Consider the following 22,866-nt stretch of genomic DNA (forward strand, 5'->3'; position numbering starts at 1 on the left):
TAAGGACATTAGTTGACAAGAATGATTGAGTAGATTAATTGTAGTTGTTAATTGTAGTTGTTAATTGTAGTAGTTAATTGTTTAGCTACATTTTGCTAGTTGTAACTTAACGCGGCGAAGGGGCGATATTTATAATGCCAATCTGTTACTCTCTATTGATTCGTTGTCGAAGATTTAGTGTGATTTTTTTCGTAAATAATGAGGGGTCTCGAAACAGGTTGTGAACCTTAAATAAAGAAAGAAATAGCATTTCTTCTAGCCTTTCTTGAAGGAATTGATATTGACATACATATTCATTTAAGTGGTATTTAAATTCACACCCATAAAGGAAAAGGTTACTTTTTTTCGCTTTCAGGTTTTGGCCTTAAAAAAAAAATAAGAGCGGTCCTCTTGAAAACGCGTTTGGTTAAGAAATAAATTATCAACTTGCTGCAGACAGCCACTCTAGAGCTGTTGCTTTTGGCGATATCGTCACGGAGTCGAGCTTGATTTGAAAGGAAATATGCAAAATGGCTTTGCAGGATTTGTGAAATAATCGAAGAAACGATTTTGCACGAGAATCACACATTAGGACATTTAATGATTGCCAAACCTCATTAATGGTACACGCATGGTTAAGTTTAATCAACATCATAGCAGTAGTTTTTTTTGCGATGAACGCTCCATTTAAGGTTTAGTGTTGTTAAGCTACTGAATATTATTTTTGGCCTTAAAAGGAACCACTCATATCATACTTCCATCACTCTATGCAGGGGGCAAAAAAGATATTCTTGCCTTTGGCGTTTTGGTTCCAGATAGCTAGCCAAAAACACATGCAATTTTTTAAATTGGCAATGGAAATGTAAACAGCCTTTTGTCGTCACAGATGGAAGTACTAAACAACTCGAGATTTCCACATTTCCCACGCTCCTAAAACCTGCATTAGTTTGATGCAATTAGGGGCATTGAATTCGGAACTTTATATTTGTAATGCATGTCGAACTCCAGTGAGATTTACCTGCAGCCAAAACTACAAATCATAAACTGAGCAACTGGTTTACTCAACGTGCATAGAAACATAACGTAAACATTCATTCGAAATCGTTTAGGGTAAATGTTTACTGAGGCCAATGAAACATCGAATGGCAGTAAAAGGTATAAATATTTTCCAGTAAAACACATAAAATTGTCATATACGGCTGACTGAGTAAATTCTTCGACATAAGTCAGTTTAGCAGGGTAATTTAGCATCATCAACTGAGTTGATAACGTAAATTGGTCACCGTAAAGAGTTTAAAGTGTGACGTTTCGAGCGTTAGCCCTTCGTGAATCGCTCTGACGAAAGGCTAACGCTCGAAACGTCAGCCTTTGAACTCTTTACGGTGGCCAGTTTACGTTATCAACTCAGTTGTTTTGTTAAGTTACCCCGTTCTACTCTCCCACCGACGCAGCACCACAATTTCTTTAGCAACTTACCCCCTTTATTCGTAAGTCAGTTTAGTTCAGCTGATGTAAATAATATATTAAAATTACTTAATATCGTATGAAACGCTTCAAATAACTTGTAAGAACTGAGGCATCAAATGTTGTTACAGACTGTGCATGAACATTTAATTAAACATTGCTACGCGTTACGCTGTGGACACACCTAGGGAATTAAATTTCACCTAGAAAAATCTGTATAAATCAATGATATAGTTATAAATCACTTTAGGACAACGGTGATTTTGACTACAAAAACCATCTGTGTTTAGTTTGGTGAAATATAATGCATCTCGTTCTCGCCCTCTTTTAAGTGACACTAAGGTTTAAAGAATGTAAAGATCAGGGTAGTACCAATATATTTTCTGTTGCATTTATTACCTTTCCCTTATTAAGGATTACCAGTTGACATATAATGCCTGTTTCATAGCATGATAAATTGACAAGTAGCATTTTAACTGATCATAATTGAAAACAAGTTCTAGAAAGCGAAATAAGCAAATATATAGGCTGAAAGCGTCTTTTATTTAATTAATCAAAGTGCTGTGAAGTAAAAACAGTTACTGCGGATTGTATATGTGATGTTCCAGCGCAACATGTGAGTGTCACGGGAAAACTTAAAGCTACAATAATCTTCATTTAATCCACATCAACCTTTATACAAACCTAAATAGAACGTAATTCACTAAAGCGCAACTCTAAAGATGTAAAGGTCACGGAAACTTTTTTTCCAATTGTAACTGATAACAAATGTACATAGCGTTCATGTAGCCTTCTTCGCTCGGATATGAAAAGTTGTGAAACGAATGAGTTTCAATGCATTCTATTCTTGATCAAGGTAAGTGCTCGTCGTCTTGGGAAATTCGTGTGACATTGTTTACCTATCATGGAGAAAAAAGTTGTTCATGAGTTGCTAGTAATGTGTCTTTGTGGTAAACTTTGTGTTGTAACCAATGTTCCGAAACTACTGAAACAAACTGTCGCTTCCCGTTTCGATTTAAAAAAGAATGTTCGATTCCATTGCTTCTGTGGACTGTTTTCTATTCTTTCTAACGCCGGACCCACTTTGAGATCTGCCGTACCTTAGTGCCGGTAAAGGAATTAATAACATTAAATTTGAACTCTTTGCCTTTGACTTTTCCGCGAACTATTGCCGAAACCACTCCAACTACCGCACTCTCATGGCGACTAGGGGAGTTTACGTAAACTCCAGAGCCGGAGACACCTCTAACTCCATCGCAAAAGTTGAGAATCATGTCGTTCGCTTTTCTGTATACAGAGCAATATGTGTACCACAATGAATTGTACCATTTGTCACCGTGAAAACCAGAGAATTGAATTTTCGAACCGGGAAGAAGACTGCTTATCTGCACGGACATGTGTTTTCTTGAGTGCTTGCGCTTCAGTTTTAAAACTGCAAAATCGTATCTCAGCCTCTCTTTTGTTTGGGTCTGTTTCTTCCACTTTTTAGGTATAAACTTTCTCTTCACTTGGATCCAGTGGAACTTTCCTGATCGCTGGAGCAAACCTGGAAATAAAGTTGTATTAGCATACAAAAAAAAAAAAAGAATCGATGACCTTAATTAAGAACGTTACGAAAACATTACTGATATCTGAATGATAGAAAGTTATGAATAATTCAGATGAGTACCTCAAGTACACTTGTTCGGTTTGTCGAAAATAAGCTCTCAAAGAATACGTATGGGTGGCAAAAACAAAGTGCACTTAATGGCTCTAAAGACAGTCAATGGCCATTTTTATGCTAGCGACGTTAAAGTTGTCTAAGAGACGACTTTAACGTCTTAGACAACTTTAACCTCTCTAGCATAAAAACGGCCAATGTGGTTCGAGACGCTTCAGACGAACTTCTCGAAAACAGGAACTCAAAGAAAAAGAAAGTTTGTAATGAATGACCGGGTTTGGGCACATTGCAAATGCAAGATTTTATTCCGCTCTTCCTCTTGATTTCCTAGAATTTTTTCAGGCGTATGATCTCAAATTTCTGGAACCGTTTACATTTGTCCAGTTTGCTTAAATCAACATCTTGCCGTTGAAAGGTATCTCATCACTCTAAACAATTTCCAAACAATCTTTGAGAAGACATTTGGCGTCAAATTGAGACAGTCCAGTGTTTAGCTGAATTAGACCAACATTCTCTCCAAAGGCAAATTCGCAAAGAAAGCGTAACATGACGTTTCGATGACTTTCTTTCCTCAATTACAAATGTGGTACAGATTAGCATAGGCGCAATATAGATAGGTACAGAAATGTAAGTGTGAAGAAAATGACATAAATGAGAATAACACGTAGGTATTCAAACAAATAGTTTCGCGCGAATGGAGTCGGTCTGTTTGTTAACATTCTCAGACATACATAGCATCAAGGAAAAAAGTCACTTGCACTCATCACTATCAGGATCATTAAAAAGTTCCGTTTATCCAATAAAGTTGTCCTAAAACGATATCTATTGTCTTCTGAGTTGATAATTTCTAAACAGGCCTTTTGTTGATCGAAGGTGAATCTTAATTGTCTTTAGCATCTTGTTACAGAGCTTCGTTTAAGGTATGGTACATCTGCACCTGAGGGTAGCTTTATTTCACGCACTATTGAATGTCACGAAAATACTACATTGTTGGAATGCTTCAAAACTTTGAGGTTTTCATCGATTACCGTAGAGACACTTAATAACGAGCAAACGCATCAAAGGAACAAAACAAACAAGCTAATCAAGAACATAACTGTATATAATTCTCCCCGACATTTAGTTTGAATAATGCTTATGAAAAAGATTCTAAGTAGATGACGTTCATTCCACTTTCCGCAATGGTCTTAGTCAAGCTCCACGCCCCCACAGCACGCCTCACTTGCCAATATAACAGGGTACTAATTTCAATAATCTCATATTAATTTTGGTGTTACTGTCCGGCGTTATTCACGACGAATCAAAACAAACGTCGTCAAGTGGGGTCTTTGTTTGCTGGAGCCATACTCGTCTGACAAACCATTAAGAAGGATGCTTTTCAATTTTGTCGTATCGCTTTAATTCAAGATTTCAGTTTTGTCCTTGAGAAGTTAATAGCCCTCCTGAAGTCATGTGACAACCTCACAAATTAATATAACAGAGCAAAAATTGGTAAAGAAGTGGGAGGAATACAAGACACGTTAAAATAGACAGAGACCGTAGATTGACAATACGCTAACAAAATCTCAACCATGTCAAATTGATAACATGGATTTTATAATTTTGAATATTCTAGCAAAGTCGACCCGGTGTAACCTAAATTGATTTTTTAACATCAGTGAATTATACTGCATAGTGAGCCCGGCTGTGACATGAGACCTTGTAAATAAAGATCAAATAAATTTCGTACCAGAGATGTTGCACAATTCTTAAGGAAGGAATAAGTCTAATCACTCACCAACTTTTAATCGTTTGGCAATTTTTAAGTGTCTTTTGCCGTCGTGTACACAGTGAGCGGCTGTCAGCACGTGCTCAGGCCCGATGAGCGTGCCAGTGCAACCGGAAGAAAGCATCACTGCAGTGGAGAACGGATACATCTGAGCTTCGAGAGAAGTTCGCATATTAACTCGGTTGTCCTCTCCAAAGATTTGTCTTCTCCGTCTACCTTGGCTGGAATGCACTTGTTTTATGGAGAGGCCATGCCCGGAAGTCTTTCTGGTTGGTGTGAAGGCCGAAAGGACTTTTTCAGCAAATTCTTCTAACGAATTGCTTTCTTCTTCTATGTTAAGAAATAGAGTCCCTACATCATTTTCCACTTGGGTTTCTGTAATGGTCAGGTCGGACCACTTGGCGGGTTTTCCGTTTTCTTCTTTGATCAGTTCAGCGTATATACTGCACACATACGTTGTCCCTAGTACTGCAAAAAGCAGGAAAGTCAGGAACAGATCCATTGATCTTTATCCTCCTGGCTAATAATCTGCCCTGCCAAAAAATGCATGACGAAAGGCACATCGTTATAACTGAGTTAATATTTTTGCACACAAAGTTTGAAAAAAAAAATATAAAGATAAATAAAACTACACATGGCCTAAAAATAACAGCCATATTTACAGTAGACTGGTCCACTTAACACAAACACCTTAAGACAAACTATTTCAATCGTGAAGTGCATGCGTTCACCTAATTCAATGTTTCTCGTACGGATTTCAATGCCAAATGATTTCAAATGACACGAACTTTGGTATTTCACTGTGCCATCTGCTTAAAAACAACTTAGAGCCTGACATTTCACTCACGCACCGACCCACTGTCTTAAATAAAAGGACGACAAAGTTAAAAATTTTTGAGTTTTGACAAATTATCATAACAAAACGATTCATAATTAGCTGTAATCTTTTCGCACAATGTCTTGGATATGACAATCATGTTTTAAATTCCAGTAACCAAACAAGGTTCATTCGCCAACGTTTACCCAAAAAGGCCTCCCGTTTGAGGCTCCATCTCATGAGGAAAGAATTTAAGACATGGTCGCTTTGACAAAAATCCACCCTCAACATGCTTTTCTGTTGGCGGAAAGGTATATGGAAAGCAATCGACAGGGCACGTGGGAGACCTCATTCGTAACTCCAAATATCGACAAAGACTAGTAAATTTGCTTAAATATATCTGACCTATTTACCACAAAGAATAGAAATGAAAATTACCAAATATAGAACTCACCTAAGGGTACGTTGTTAGCGGAGCAGGTGGACTTGTTTATGTTCCCTTTTTTGTAACAATGAATCTGAAAGGAATCATGACGATAAAAAGTTAGTTCTTCTAAAAGTGTAAGACTGGCTAACTATACGCTTTGATGATAACTTACAAGCAGATCAGTCAAGCGCAAAGTGCGCTTCAATCGGGATGGCAAAAGAAACCTTGAGGGCAATAAGATATCACTGAAATATCAAGCAACATGCTATGTCATCATGTTTTATGTCTATGCTGTTTTCAAAAAAGGGAATACCCTGCTGTCTTTTACAAATGCACAATTTACTGAACTCGCTTCTTTCACGTGCCAAAGAAACTTTGGACCCGGCCACGCTCTTCGTAAGATTGTTACAATACTGTCAGCACGATTCCTTTCTCCAGGAGATCAATCTCACAAAGAAATGTACGACAATGTGAAAGTACCTACCCAGCTTTGTAGCCCACGTGAGACTTGCTCCGCTTAACTTTCGAAAGGGCGCCTATACAAAGCTAAAACTATTTTCGACCTTGTGCGCTTGAGGTCTAAATTAATGCTTTAAAGACCGACTTGCTTTGAGCATGAGAAAAGCAGTGAAAACCATTTAACATCCAACTAAAAATATATATTTCCTGGAGGGATTAAAGTTAAACACCGGATAACCTTTTAAAAATCGTTCATCAAATAAAAAAATATCGCTCTCTTGACTCGTGAACTACCGCGACAGAATACGCATAAAGCTGAGGTATACGTCAGTACGATATTTTGCCCTCCACAGTTCCTTTTTCCTTCATAGGATTTATAGGATCGAGAAGAATGTCTCCCAGGGACCGTAAAAATTTGCGTGTAATCGTCAATACTTAAAATAATATACTTAACTCAACATCAGAAATACGTTTCGACAGAAAAACTATACTCTGTTATACTTCGCTCAACTGAGAGGTAACATTAACTCTTAAGACTAACGCTTGAGACGTCACCCAGCTTTAGTAGAAACTCTTTAGAACTGCATTATCATCTCACTTGATAAAACCAAGCTATCTTATGATACCCCCTACCGACGCAATACCACAGCTTCTTTAAATTTACCCCCCTTTATTCATGAGAGGTACTATGGTTACACAGTAGTATCCTCTCCACTGGTTTGAGAGATCATCATCAGAATTAAACGGCCGACGATTTTTTGGACCATTTTCAAGTAAAGACACAGACACTTTCCTTACAACAGAATGGGACTTTGGAAAAAATGCTTCGAACAAAAACACCGAAGAGGAAATAGAATGAACACGCACTGTACTAAAATTACCCTTTGAAACATTTTGGATACACGTTAACCCCACAAATAGTGCGTACATTACAAAAGGAATTTTTTACATCGGTTTGTTGAAAAAATAAACCTCATCTTTATCATATATGATATCTCGAAATATAAACCCAACAATCCACTTTCATTTCACGCCCAGCGTAAATCCAATCACGTGCCCCTCAACTAGTTTCGTCTAGGAACCACGCAATCAAAGGTAAGAATTTTGCTTGCAAGCGGAGACAGAAAAGCAGGAGATAATTTAAAACAGGGAGCTAGTTAAAGACAAACAGAATTTCGAGGAAAACTCTCCCCTCAGTTAAATATTTTCGATACCAACTACAGAGTTCTAGAAATGCACTACATTCGGCCGATAATAAACAATCGATTTTTAAGCTCATACCTTTGAGGTCCTCCCTGGATTGGTCGGTCTGTTTGCGATTGAGAAGTACTCAACTAGAATATTTGTATAGGCGATATAAATAGTTTGTACGTCAAAGGCTTGGAATTACATTTTGTAAAAGAAACAAGGGGGTAAATCTTGCCCCTTTCTGAAATTTTCTGACGCATCTTTCTATTAGCTAAACATAACTGTTAGCTAAGTAGTTTATTACTGTACAATATCAGAAGTTTCCCAAGCGGTAAAGGACTGCTTTCGTAATCCGATCGAGGTACGTGAGAGATTTTGAGGACTTTTGGCGGCTTTACCGCCTAAAAGCATAACCACTAAGTAATTAGTACAACTACTAAGTAATCGGAGCTAAATGCAATTACAGATCGGTAATTTACTACTCATTAGTTCTTCCTGACGCTACACCCATAAAGAGCCTGCACGTCCGACGGCAAAGAATTATGTAAAGGACGAACTCGATATTCGAACTGTGTTCACGTTAAGTTTTGTTCAAAGGATACTAGAATTTAAATCTCATTAGAGTGCTTTTCAAATACAATAGTTTCGAGTTTTCTTTTTCAACCATTCCGAGTACCGAAATGGGATAAAATACATGGCGACAGTGGATCTAAGGCTCTCCCTTGGCTCGCACACTGCTAAGGAGACAAAACTGTCTCTTTAATGACATGAGTAACAAGAAATAGTCTTTGAAACGAAATAGGGTTAAAATGGTTAAAAGCTGTACGTTATTTTTAGAACAAGGCATACTTCAAATATCAAGCTGGGCTGTTAAATATCGCTCATCGTCTGAGAGGAATCAAGAAATCAGGCAAGAGGTAATAATTGTATTCATTTGTTGTCTTTTGGAGAACTTCGATGACCAGAGCTTAATGCGAGAGTTCTGTTAGTATTCGACAGAAAGGATTGTCGATGGCATTAGTGCAGCTTGAGCTGTTTTTGCTTGTTAGAGCACACTTCTTAATTATCTGAAAACCTGACGCATTTGTTGGCTTGAATGTTATGGGATAACACGAGAGGGCAACACAATCACATGACATAAATCTGCTATTCTTTAAAACAAATTGAAAAAAAAAAAGAAAAAAAAAAAAGAAACTTAACACAAAGGTTAAATTGCGTAAAGCACAATATAATTGTTGAACAATTGCCATAGCATTATTGATTGACTTTGATTTTATCTACCTAATCAATGGCAAGTATTTTCGTTTGCAGTGTGATTAAAAGCTAGCAATTCAAAAAAATTAATGTTTTATAGCAAACGGTTACATCCTCTACTTACTCCTTATAAGCTGAGATGAATCCGACGGCTAGTGTTGTCGTTGCTATAAACTTGTATTGATTGTTAATCTTAAAAAGACTTTCCTTGGACACAGATCAAATTTTTGATGACAAGTACTTCTCTTTTATGAGCCATGTCGAATATCCGGAAAAACATGGACTTTGTCTAATGTTGGTGGAAACGGAACAGCGACAAAAGTAGATGGTAAACGATCCAAACATATGAAGTTCAGAAGTCTACGTGCGGCAAGTGAAAAAGCGATTAGAGCCACGTTACTGAGGCAAGAACAACTCGTCAACGCACGAGCTCAACATGTATGACGATATCATAACAGAAAAAATTCTTCAAGCGACTACTCATTATAATGAAAGACAGATCAGCCAATCGTAGTCCAGCAAAAGCGAATACCAAACGTAGACGGTCCAAACGACGCGATTCTTATCTAGGATTCTATTATTACTTAACAAAAAAAAGATGACAAACTCGAAAATTTCGTCTGGGATCGAGTATTACATGTATATATTTAATAAATTCTTGTTCAGTATGTCTTTGCCGGCTTTCCGGTGATTTAGACAGATCCGCTTTCTGTCAGCGGATGACATAGAAATCAAAGGTCTCCCTTTTATAACAAGGGACCTTCAGCAAAGCGGTTAGTTAGATTTTTCTTTAGAAGATCGTTTTCTTTGCTTTTCTCGTGACCGTGGGAACCGTCCCAAGGTTTAATATTGCGAGACAAACGATCAATATAAATTATTGACTTTTTGATGATGTTGCATGTACAATCAGCTGCACATTCCTGACAGTTTACTTCAGCTGGCATTACTTTTACCATTACATGTGGTAGATAAGTCCTTTCGCAACTTTTCATATTTAATTTAGTCCGCTAGCATACCAATCTGATAGACGTTTTGAACAAGTAACATCATTCATGGTACCATAAAACTAAGCTAACGTTCCCAATATCATCTCTCATTTAAGCCGTCTCCATGTTGATGTCGTTTAGTGACATTTGAAAGGCTGCTGAATCGAACTTCTAACCATCACAAAAATCCTTCCAAGAGAAAAAAAGAAGTCGCAAAAAAAATAAAGCATTTTAAGTAACCTTTTAAACGAATTGAGAAATCATTTAGATTCCAATGATAATTGGGGTTCCTTAGGTTTAAGAAATCTCTAAGACGACGTGTTAATCACGTCCTGATATGAAACTCATAAATCCAGCAGTATCGTAAATAGAACACCGATAACTATCGCTCATGGCTTCCACGCCACGGCGTAACTTGGTTGAGAGCCCTTGTAAACGAGATTAAAAAAAGATTACGTACATCGGAAAAAATAACTCGACATTCAGGAAACCATAGATTTTCACACAAAGAAAAAAGGATACAAGCTAACTGCCATATTACGTAGGAGACCAAAGGGCTGAAGGGCGCCTTATTCAAAAAAAAAAAAAAAAAGAAAAAGACCGGAAACACTTCAGTAATTATATCACAGTGAAACTACATTTTAGCTAAGTACAATTAGGTAAATATAGAATTTTACAGCTGTAGACGTTGACTAACCATTCATATCCACAAGGTCACAAAGATTGCATTACGTTTGAATCCTCTCAAGGAGAATTCGATTGGTTTAATTGTATTATCAAGCTCCGTTCGAAACGGCTCGTTCAATTAAGACCTCGCTAAACTTCACAGCGTCCCATTATTCTTCCATTACTAATACCGAAACGATGAGCCCTTAAAAATTAGTTTCACATTTTCGAAATTGAATTGTGATTACGTCAAAAATATGTATTTAACTGGCTACAGCCTATTACCTATCTGAACAACAAAACGTATGTTTTAGTCAGTTGCAACACGTTGAAAGCGACTTACACGTTCCTTTTCATAGCTACTACTATGTTTTACTTGGATGCAATCCCTCCCGAAATCGAACGGGATGCGCCGGCCTTGACAAGCGCCAATCGCAGGCCCTTATAATTTGGTATTTTGCAGTGTGGACTCAAAAGTTGATTCACCATTCCTTTATCTGACGCAAGTGAGAACAGTTAGTCTGCTTGCATATGACGGTTTATCCAGTCACGATACCTCTCCGTATAGGTGTACACACTATATTTGCCAGGCAGTCCGCAGCCTTGTCCCCAGCTATTAATTCCACCAACAAACCACTTTCCTACCGAATTCTGGCACATGAGAGGGCCTCCGCCATCTCCGTAACAGTTGTCTTCGCCACCCTTCTCATACCCTGCACAAATCATATTATCTTTCACAAGACCACCGTATGCATTGGCTCCGTTACAGACCTGGCGGGAAACAACGGGCACTCTTTGGGACCTGAGCGGGGTAGATGTATGATGGACGTTGGCCGGCCTAAAACCCCAACCTGCTACAGCGCACTTGCTCTCGAGCTGTAGCTCTCCTTCATCCGGTAGACATATCGTTTCCACCAAATCGTTCAATTGTGCTGCTCGCTCAAGGTATACCAGAGCGATATCATTCTCGTTTGTTGACGGGATATATGATGAATGAACATATATTTTTTCTGCTCGTATATTTTGCTCAGAATTTTCCTTTTTCGCGAGATCAAACTCTCCAGCCCGTATGACCCACTGAAGAGGTTGTTTAAACCTGCAAACGAAAGTCTGTGGTTTATTGACTTTTTCTTTACCGACAGTAAAAGTCTTTCAGGTAAACGGCCAAAATCGGCCTATGGCAAATCTTCCAGTTGTCGATTTTCGTTTTCAGCCGCGAGAAACGCCATATCCAAAGCCACCGAACACGTAACTTTCGGTTTTTATTTTCGTACATTGGTTTCATCTTCCCTTCTAGGAAAGTTTGAAAGTCACCGTCTGTGAGCGATACGGATTTTTAAATGTTTTAGCCGCCATAATTCAAGAACGTTCCGACAAACTACTTTGTGTTGAGAATCGTGAAGGCTTTTCCATTCATTCAACAACCTGATCGAGTGGCGCGAAAAGCGAGTGACGTATCAGCAGCTGATTGGCGATATAAAACACACGTGAAAAAATATCGTATTTTTCCACATGTCTTATTACGGCTTTTCTCATGGCTGGAAATCCTTGTATAACACCATAGTTTATATGATAAATCTTCATATTAAATATTTTCTATTTTTAAGGAGGCACCCTTTTCACCTGTAGCTGAAAAAACGAGCACCTTTGAATAAATTTTTAATACCTCTTGAAGCAATGGGCTGCGGTGAGTACCCATCGAGGAGCAAGGAGAGCGCCGCCACACTGCTGAACAGATTGTCCCATAAGCAGAAGAGCTACCTGCCAGGGCCATCGGCCAGGCCACTGCTTTGGTAAATCTCCATCGGACTCCCACGGAGAGACAGAATATTTTAGATTACCGCATCCTGGAGAGATAAGGAATCAGAGAATTGCAAAACGATCCGATATTAGTATAGGGAGTAATATGGGCTTTTGATGTGAAAATAAATAAGAAAAAAGTGGACATTCAAAATCGTTGTCAAGTCATAACACACTTTGAAAATTTGTTATTTACAGGTAGCTCTTTAAAATTATGAATCATCACAAATCTTAAATTTAACCATTTTTTTACCACCCAGGTAAAAATCATTAAATCTCATCTTTATCGTTCTCGAACATTTAAGACAAAATATGACCATTGATAAACTTATCACCAACAGTCATTTTCCGGGTGAACAGACTTATGAAATTCTTCCTGCGCTTTTACCTGTCAATGATAAAACGTGCTTTATTGTTATTTCATGGTGACCAACCATTCTCCCTAAACGAAAGCTGCATTTAATATCAATTTGGTTACACAGGAACAATAAACGTTTCAGGCTTTTGTACCCCTAGTTCATTTAAGTAACAGGCAAACAAAAGAACCCGCCATTGTAAGTATACCTTTCTTCCCTTCATCACCCTGAGAAGACTTAGAGGGACCGTCGTGATAAGTCATGCCAACTTTGGTTTTTATATCACCTGACACCACATAACGCACCCAGAGACCGTTTCCCGAGGATTGCACGGGAGCAGGTATCTTGTCTCCGCAATACCTTCCTATCAGAGGAGCGTGTTTAGTAAGGCCGTTTCTGATTTCAACGTAGTCTTTCATACATGAAGGATCGCTTTTTAAGAAATCAAAGGTTATAAACTTCAGCGTTACTGTGCTCTCCGCCTTTGAAGAAGTGACATGCCACTGGCAATCTTTTCTGCTGGGCGGATTTGATTCACCACTCATACGATGGCCAACTGTTGAGCACTCGGTTGCGGATCGCGATTGGTCTGTATAGTGTATGATTAGCAATCAAGTGAGATACAAGATTAATAACCACAGAAAAACAAATCTCACAGCAAAACGTATAGTGCTAAAAATACTAAAAAAAATGACAGATTCTTATAGACTTATTATCGAGAAGACACGATCCAAAACAAGAGGCTTAAAAAGAACTGATGTTCGACGTTTTAGACTAGAAATACTGACCTGTCATACACCCGTACAATTCTGTTCGCATAGAAACAAAGTTACGTTTAACCATTGGCCAAAATCGGAGCGTGCTTGACTTAATGGTGTTCCATAGAGTGTGAGATATCACTGAATTCCTGTCTTTATTTCCATGAAATACCTGAGGAATGAATGATATAAATTCGTTTGAAGACAGTAAAAATCTTTTCATGTCTTTAGCGTTATTTGTTCATTCATTCGTCATTTATCACACCGTATACACACTGCAAGCGTAGAAACGTCTCTGTTTGTCTTAGGAGTGCTAAACTTTCAAAACTTGAACATAAAGAACACGAAAATTGACAGTTTTGTATTTACGGTTAACATGTAATTATCACCTTGTTCTTCCAAAGGAAGGCTGAAGTCTTCACATGACGAGGAACGGAATAATTACGCCAAACTTCTTCTTCATTTTTCCATGACACTCGGTACTTCTCCACCCACTGATCAACGGATCCTCCATAGCCTTGTGTTGCCACCCGCGTTATTATAAAAGGGTGCTTCAAGTTTACTTGAAACCAAGGGGAACGATCCTCTACGCTTGCCGTCCAACCTTGAGGCCAGCGATTCAAATTGAGCCTTCCTCTCTGGGCACCGAACTTGTCATGATCATCCTCCCAAGCGGAAGAGGCTGTTAGCTGTTCGTCTTCAATAATGTCCGGGTCTTCTATCCCAAGAGGCTCTTGACATTCGTCTGCATATGACAAAAAAAAAACAACAAGAGCAAAAAAGGATAATAAAACCATTCTTATAAACTGTTAAAAAACGTGCACAATAATACAACAAATAGGGCAAAGAAGTATAGCTAGCTTTCCACATAAAAAAATGGAGAACTTCGTAACCGACCTCGCTCACGGTGGAGTCTCTGTGGCTCAGTGGTAGAGCATTGGAACGCGGAATCCGAAGGTCTGAGGTTCGATTCCTCATGGGGACTCAGAATTTTTTCTTTCTCCCACGTTAGTGACAAGACGAAAAACATCTTCCTTTAAGGTTAACTTAGTTGTGAATTTGAAGTAAAAATGAGCAACAATCAAAAGTAGTAGGCCGAATTGAAATTCTCTTATTAATGTTACAATAATGGCTTACCAAATTTACATCCATAGAGTTCTAATCGCAAGCCCACACCACCTTTCCAACTTCTTGGTTGGATTTTCACTTCTTTAGAAATGAAGGGTTCCTTCAGCATATGGCGTACAATCGTGTTGTGATCACTATTACCATCTAAAACCTGTGAGTCAAACATAATTAAAACGTTCACCAGAAAGACAATGGCTTGGGTGCCCTGTATAACCTTGAAGATACTAGGGCTTTGGTTAAGATACGAAACTTACCACTTTGATCAAACCGAATAAAGAAACTATAATCATAACTCAATGAATCAGCCAGCCGTAATTAAGCTTGCAAGAAACAAACAAGCAAAAAATCATAAAAATAGTGCAATAATAATGATTAAAAAAGGGATGCCTGAAATAATAATAATAGAAAAAACATGCCTGTAAATTTCTTATAAAATTCGGCACGTGAATCGAGCCGGTGTTTCATCGAAGTTACTGGTGGAGCCATTTACTGTGTGAAGTGAGGTTGTGTATCTCAAGCAAAAGGGTACTTCTTTTTGCTGATACATATCACGAGTGGTAAACCATATGTAAAAAATATGAAAAAAAACCACCATCGGTACAGAGTCATTCTGTCACCTACCTTCACTTTTCCATCTTCGTGATAATACACCTCTCCAGCCTTGCTGTCAAGCCAAAGCAAATAATAGCTCTCAATCCATTCACTGAAAACTGGATTACCATAACCTTGCGTTGCAATGCCAGTAATTACATAATCCGATTGAAACGTGACTTTGAGCCAAGGATTTTGGTCAGTTATATCAGCACTCCAGCCTTGGGGCCACTTACTGTTATTGAGTCTTGCATGCTGCGGACCAAAGGTGCTTATGCCCATCCACGTGGAAGATGATGACAGCTGTTTATTTTTTATTTCACCGGATTCAAGACCTAGTGCATCGCCGCATTTTTCTAAAAAAGACATCGTTTATGTAAATATATATATATATATGGGTAATGAAACTAAAACAGGATTGGACTCAAACAGAATAGTAACGGTGTTTATTCTCGGAGTTACTGCAAGGCAGATTGGAACAGTTTTTTAACTATGAGCCAAGAGACACAATAGAGTATTGCGACCGGTACAAGATCAATAAATTCGAAAAACCTTATCAAAAAATAAGCGATAATCAGTTGGCTCTATAACAGTGTATTCTTCACCTAATATTGTGAACAAAAGAAATCGCATCGTTCATGATGAAAAATAAATTAGCAACTAGTGGAAATACTACTCAAGCGATATGTTGATTGGAGAAACAGTTAGGCTAACACGCATATTAATGTTATTACTAAAAACATTATTTAAGATGCAGCTGAGAATCACGTAGACATTCTTTAAAAAACGGTTTACGTGTGAGGGCGTTGAAAATGTCTCATTCTCAATTTGTTGAAGATTAATTGAAAACTTAATAAATTTTAAAAATCACCTTAGGCAACGAGAAAAGGTAATGCATTTGAAGAGTAGTTTTTATCGCTCGATTCAGTATATTACTGTCCCCAGTGCATACGTATGCTTGTTAGAATCCAACGGAGAATTGAACTGGCATATTATCATTGGGTGGAACTTACTTGGTGGATGAGGAACAGATCCCGTCGAAGGCTTCCCACTAGGTTTCATAGGTTTTAATGTTTGCTTCATAGTAGTCCACGTTGCTTCAAAACCCTTACTTCCCGTTCCAATTGTATAATAACGCATCCATAATGTATCCGTAGAACCTCGCACCACCATCGGTGCAGAAATGCAATAGCGTCCTAGCAGACGAGACGTCTCTGATGGCCCGTCCCTCAATTCCACGTACTCCGTAACACAGTTATCGTCACTTTTCAGATCAAATTCGTTAAAACCAATGGCAATTTTGTTTCCTTCGTATACAGATATAACCCATACACAGTCAACAGGCCCTTGGGCACCAGAGAAGGCAGGGTAGTATGGTGAGAAGATGTCACCACTTGGACGCATACGTTTTCCACCGCACGGCTCTTAATAAAGTAAAAGACGATTATTAAAACCGTTATATCTTTACAATGAATTACACAATTGTTTGTCATGTCATCTAGTGCAAAAAATAATGCGCTTATAGGCGGTAACAGGACCCGTATCTCATCGTTACTATAAATGTCTTGGACCGCCATTTATCTACGGGTAACTTTTATAGAACCAGTTTTCATCTAGTCACTCTCCCAGTGGAATGTCGCCCACCTAGTCAATGACTTTTGTCAACCTGAAGAATGAACATTTCATTTTGCAAATGAGAGGGACATGACATGTGGCAGGAAGTTTACACTTAGTGGATATTCAAAATATTTGGAGAAATAAATCATACTTACCAATCACGTTTACTTCGGTTGACGGAGATTTAGTGCCTAGAACTGGATGGGCATACCAGTATGCCTCAAATCCTTTGTCTGTCACGCTCATATCAGACTTAAAGAAAACGGTCATTTCACTGGATGTAGAGTCTACCACCGGCTTGCTTGAGTTGCCACAAAATCTCCCGAGAGTAGTTGGAGAAGTCGGAAGGCCATCCATAACGAGCACAAAATCATACTGGCAGCTTGTGCTCTTCTCCACTTGCAAGTACATGAACTCTAAGCGTATTTTGTATTGTGGTGATAGTTTTATGACCCACTGACACATTACATCCTCTGGATACTTTTTGGGATAGCGAGGGCTCTTTATAACGCCAGACATTTTTGTGAAAGTACCACCACAAACTGTAGAGTAATAGATGTGAGAAGAAATTTGTTTCGGTGCCAAAAAAAAATTTCAACCAGCCTATCGTAAAAATAAATTCAGTAATTGACTGATTATTTCCAAAGAATAACGATATTTCCCAGGAATTCCAATGAATATCTATAGTTAAATTCACCCTTTGTTTGCGTGATTTTACTTACCGGGGTCCCCATCTGACGTCGGTGCAGGCCCAGGTGGTAGCGGCTGTCCTTCAAAAGCGTGCCATTTAAGCTGAAATCCTCGTTTTGGAGTTAAACCGTCTGAGTGAAACTTTATGTACATTGCGTTTTGAGAAGATTTGACAGGGGAAGGAACTACATCTCCACAGAATTTCCCAAGCAAGGGCATGTCTGATCTATCGCCATCCCTGACCTCCAAATAGTCATACAGGCATCTGGATTGTCTTTCGAGTTGAAATGATCTGAATTCTACCTGGATGACCTGATTACTTGGCGCCAAAATTACCCAAATGCAATCTAGGTTTAGTGGATATTGGTTGGGGTAACCTGGGCTGGTTATTTCACCGTTTTCTTGATTCAAAATTCCTCCGCACTCTGTGGATAAAAACAAATTACTTAATAACGTACATAAAAAGTAAACAAATACATATGAAAAGAAAAATGAGGAGAAAAAAGTAAGGAAGTATAGAATTAGGTATGAAGGTTTGACGACTGGGGTTTCAGCAAAAAAAAAAACAAACAAACAAACATCTATCAAGTAAAAAAAGGGAAGAATGCGTGTTAATACACAAAAATGGTTTATTCTAAAATCATAAAAGGTTGACTGCTCGCTAACGGCAATTAATTTCTAGTTCAGTAAAAATTAGAAATCTGGAAAATAACAGAAAATATTGCTTACTTTCAGGCGGTGCAATTGAAGGTGTAGCTTTGGTGGTTGTGGACGACTGAGCCGTTTGATTTGCAGGAATGTAATGAGATATCCTTCTCCATGTAGCCCAAAAACCCTTCTCATTGACTGTTCCATCAGTGACAAGTCTTATAAAAAGGGAATCTCCAGTTGAATTGAAAGGTGAAATGATCGTACTTGCGCAGAATTTTCCAATTATTTCAGAGAAGCGAGTGCTACCTTGTCTAACTTCGACAAAGTCATAATTACAACTTCCGGAATTTTCTAAATGAAATTCGTGAAAAGTAAGCTCAATCGTGTCTTGGAGAGGCACAACTATTGTCCACACACACTCGCTGTTCTTTGAGTACGATTCAGGATAGTTGGGTGATGTAAAATTCCCACCATCACCAGTCATTTGGCCGCCGCATCCTGAAGAAAACTTAATGATTAAATTAATGAAGAGACAATTTCATGAGAAAGAGAAAACAAACAATATAGAGCGAATAACTTCCAAAATAGAAGGAAAAAAAAGCATCCTACACATCAGTCCTTAAAGAGTCTGTTACAAAATCAACAAGGAAATGCATTTATATGTGCTCTTTAGGTGCCTCGTGACAACGAGCTTTCATACGGGCCTCATCATTTCGTCCACTTTCTCTACATGTTCACGAATAAGAGAGGCAATTATACCGAAACATTCCTAATGAACGACGAAAAATTACCACCGGTCCAGGTAGACTGGTAACCATGCAAGAGCCACTAACGCAAAATACAGAAGGCCCGTAGAGACATTTCAGCGTTGACCACGATTAAGCCTCGCTGAGGAAGTGCTGGTAGATATTTTAAGATTTCTAACAAATATCTACAATCTGCGCTTTGCAGCAGTTTTCAAAGAATTTTAGTGAGAAAAAGAGCCAGATAAATCAACAAACCTGTAGGCATAGTAGGCGTAGTCACTTTTTCTTCGGTACCTGGTGGTGGCTTTTCGGAAAGCTTTTCTGCCTTCCACATTGCTTTGAAGCCCTGTTTGGTAGTGGACGAATCTGATCGGAAACCAATCCAAAGGAAATTGCCCGTAGAGGTAATGGTGGCTGGTCTGCTTGTGCCGCAAAACTTCCCAATCATAGGGCTTTTGGAGGTCGAACCATCCCTTATAATAACGTAATCGTATTGGCAAACAGAGTTGTCTTCCAGGGCAAACGTTTCAAAAGTAAGCACGACTTTGTCACCCGGTTCGGTTTTAACAACCCATGCGCAAACTTTATCCACAGGGTAGTTCAAAGGATAATTTGGTGTCTGTATGATACTACCTCTCCCTTCGATAAGTCCGCCACAGTCATCTGAAAGAAATCAGTACAAGCCGATAAGTTTAGTTTCAACCTTTGTATGTGCCGAATAATTTTTGTTCTTACTTAAAGGTGTGATAATTTACCTCTTGCGATTTTTGATTCAAAATGTATAAATATTGTCGTAACAACTTAGATGCAAAAATAGCCTGATCTGAACAAAGCAGAAGCAAATGAAATGAAGACAAAACAGAGAAAATAATTAACTTATCAGTACACAAACCCGCTCTCAATAGAATAAACAATCCTGGAGAAAAGCAGTTGGGGGTTTAAAAGAACAAAGTGAGGGTAATAAAAACAACGTAATTAGGAATTGAAAAAATGGATTGCATTATTATTCTCACTATACCTTTCAAATAATGCAAAACGTGCTAATCTTAATCCACCTTCACAATATATCTTGGGCGAATGCAAAATGAAAAGAAATATTTTTTGAGACGAGGTGCGTTAACACCTATTTCAACGCAGAGGGATACAATCAGGCTGCAAATTTGCCTTTAAAACCACACGCACTCTTCCCAAGATCTTTCAGCTCTAACCGAAGACAAAACTTTGTGAGAAATTCTGCAATATTCTTGGTAAAATTAAGTCCTAGACCATTAGGACAAAAAAAAAAGGATAAGGAAACAGAATGCACTGGGTGGCCTCTTACAAGAGTTACTCCTAAGCACATATCTACTAAGCATTAAGACATCGATAACGGCTTTTGTTATTTAATTAGGAAAACCAAGATTAGCTTTATCAAGAGTTCAATGTTGTCCTTGAGTAGCATAGTGCTATAAAGTCAGACGTGTAAATCAAGTGAGGCCAGATATGCGACGATAAACTAAATTAGCGTAGCATACCTGGCCTCACTTGATTTACACATCTGACAAGATTATCTTGTTTGCGCAATTCTTTAACTGAGTTTTTTGCATTTCTAATATGCCCCCACTGAGCGAGTTATCCTTCTGATCGACCATACACAAAGGTTTCGATTAATTCAATTTTAAACGAACATTCTGCCCTAAAAGTTCCGTTTGAAGGATGTCTTCTAGCTTTAAAATTCCCACACGACATTTGACTTGTATAGTTAAAATGAGCTGTGCAAATATCAAAATTGACTTGTGTGCAGGCCTCTTACTGAGCCATTTATGCACTTAAATCTAAAACAGTTTTCAATAAAGGACATTTCAGGTGTGATTAATTATATTGACGGGTCATGTTGAAAGTCACGATGAGCAGGAGGATGGAGCGACCCGACAGACAAGTGAAAAACAGTATAGATTACAAAGGAGTAACCGACTTTGAAGTGTTTCGGTTATAATATTTCACGAATGTTCCAGAAGGGTGCACCTGCGATTTAGGGTAGCGCTAATATTTTCCCTCTCAGACCAAGAGATTCGCTTGCAAACATGTACTTGACAAATTCAAACTCTATACTGTATTTCGGGAGAAGACATCAAATTTCTGTTCAATCTAGCTTGACACATACCAATAACTCCTTTACACTGGACACTGGGGTGCCCTCCCCCTAGTTTCGATCCGAAGGATCAGGCTGGAAATTTACAGAATACCTCGACCTCGGTGAAAAAACAGAAAGACCGCAATACGACTATATTAAAATCTTAAGTGCCGATCAAACATCTCAATCAGTAGACATTATCACGCAAAATGTATTACGCCTCCTGGATGTTGCTTTTTCAAATCTACTTTCTATTAACACACTTTTAAAATCTGATCGACACCTTATTGCTACCTCCTTTCATGGCTTCATATCATCAACACGATTCGAAAGATGAATGTTACAAATGCTAATTAAGGGTTGAAACTTACTACTCGAAACGAGTGACTTACCAATGAGTTGTGCTTGACCACCTGATAACAGATAAACAAGACAAGATTGACGTTAGTGTCAACGAAGGACGTAGCATGCAAAAGAGTTCGTCTCTCGGTATTTCAAATATACGCGTCGAAAACGTGCCGCTCATCTCTACAATACTTGTGGTGGATATTACCGCAACTTAAAACTGTAAACATGAATTGTTCACTCGCGATCCCAACTTTGACAACAAATTTATCAACTCAAATTACTATTACTACTTAATTTCGATTGTTAGCTGCCATAAAGCACTCGAGAGCAGGCACGTTGGAGCAGAACTTTCCTTTTAATGATGTCAAGGAAGATATTTGAAAACTAGATGGAAAATGATTATCGAACTTTCTTTAAATGTAAACCTTGAGATCACTTGTCAATCCTTGGACTACGAACTCACACTTTTATTTTGAGTTACACTGTAAACATTTCTTAAACATGTCACGTGCAGTTGAGCTCTACGATGACTTCTAAATGTTATCGTTAATAAGCGCTAACTGGAAGAAACGACCCGAAATATTAAAGGAAAAGAAACATACAAGGCGTGTACTGGGCAAATTTGCTTAGGCTGCGACTGAATTTTACCAGAAATCGATGTTGACGTGGTAAAGTGAAAGTTGATTAACATTTATAAAAGGAGGTGAAACAACATACCTTGCCAGTTGACCACCAGGGCGAGATTGACAAGCAGAAGTACTAGAAAAAATGTTTCTTCCATGGTCCCAATGTTAGAGGAATTCGAGAAACACTGAAGGAATGCCAGGTGTGAGTCCGTCTATGTTGAGTGCTCTGCTATTACTTCATTTATGCAGATGCGCACTGGAGCAAGGATTTCATAAGAGGCTTTGAGGTCACTTTGGTATTCTCACATATATTAATCAATCGGAAATTTTCAATGACCTTCTAAACGGATCCTCCGTCCGACCAATCAAATGCGCTTATCACATAACAGACACTCGTACTCCAGTCATCACAATTTACATAAAAACACACGCTGTCTACACAAGCGGAACTGCTCGTATTTGCCGTAAGGAATATTTGTCGATGACTTCTAAATGTCATTCTGTGGTCGAACAACGTGGTTTCAACTATCAGCTCTATTTGCAATATAACTCTTCCCACCGGAAGAGTTCGAAAGAACAACACAAAGCGTTGTATCGCGAGATTTTAAGTTAATATAATCATTTCGTTGAGTTAATCATGTAAAGGAACGTGTTTACTTTCTTTTGAACCAAACGAGCTTTGGGAAGAAAAAATAACAAAGGTGCGACAGGAAGTTCTTTGTTTTAGTCTGTAAATTGGCGAGAATTGCAGCAACTTCTAAAGGGTCGCCGCGG

At 38.4% G+C, this 22,866-nt stretch overlaps 2 protein-coding genes, 1 long non-coding RNA gene and 1 other non-coding gene across 10 annotated transcripts; 2 read left to right on the forward strand and 2 right to left on the reverse strand.

Moving 5' to 3' along the window:
- Positions 1-1,481: 1,481 nt before the first annotated feature.
- Positions 1,482-10,465, reverse strand: LOC131772990 (serine protease 23). Of its 7 annotated transcripts, none has more exons than XM_066173311.1 (4): positions 7,856-10,071; positions 6,143-6,206; positions 4,881-5,399; positions 1,482-2,989 (listed from the first exon to the last, which is right to left on the reverse strand). In XM_066173311.1, the coding sequence occupies exons 3-4, from the start codon at positions 5,371-5,373 to the stop codon at positions 2,511-2,513; spliced, it is 972 nt and encodes a 323-aa protein (XP_066029408.1). In that variant the 5' UTR covers positions 5,374-5,399; positions 6,143-6,206; positions 7,856-10,071; the 3' UTR covers positions 1,482-2,510. The 7 variants fall into 7 exon arrangements, with proteins under 7 accessions (XP_066029408.1, XP_058944930.1, XP_058944936.1 ...); XM_066173310.1 differs by having other exon boundaries at positions 1,483-2,989; positions 4,881-5,404; positions 9,141-10,465; XM_059088951.2 differs by having other exon boundaries at positions 1,483-2,989; positions 4,881-5,404.
- On the forward strand, positions 7,993-12,390 carry LOC136283858 (uncharacterized). The gene is made up of 3 exons (XR_010718961.1): positions 7,993-8,123; positions 8,600-8,679; positions 12,276-12,390. It is a non-coding gene; the product is annotated as an uncharacterized lncRNA (long non-coding RNA).
- LOC131772988 (cubilin) lies at positions 10,726-22,378 on the reverse strand. The gene is made up of 14 exons (XM_059088945.2): positions 22,184-22,378; positions 21,511-21,531; positions 19,261-19,668; positions 18,338-18,757; positions 17,641-18,033; positions 17,074-17,460; positions 16,315-16,725; positions 15,332-15,657; positions 14,720-14,861; positions 13,972-14,327; positions 13,613-13,754; positions 13,033-13,413; positions 12,335-12,515; positions 10,726-11,764 (listed from the first exon to the last, which is right to left on the reverse strand). The coding sequence occupies exons 1-14, from the start codon at positions 22,245-22,247 to the stop codon at positions 11,185-11,187; spliced, it is 4,212 nt and encodes a 1,403-aa protein (XP_058944928.2). The 5' UTR covers positions 22,248-22,378; the 3' UTR covers positions 10,726-11,184.
- Trnap-cgg (transfer RNA proline (anticodon CGG)) lies at positions 14,495-14,567 on the forward strand. Its single transcript has one exon. It is a non-coding gene; the product is annotated as a tRNA-Pro (tRNA).
- Positions 22,379-22,866: the final 488 nt, after the last annotated feature.

This window comes from Pocillopora verrucosa, chromosome 10 (genome assembly GCF_036669915.1).
Source record: "Pocillopora verrucosa isolate sample1 chromosome 10, ASM3666991v2, whole genome shotgun sequence".
NCBI classification, from domain to species: domain Eukaryota; kingdom Metazoa; phylum Cnidaria; class Anthozoa; order Scleractinia; family Pocilloporidae; genus Pocillopora; species Pocillopora verrucosa.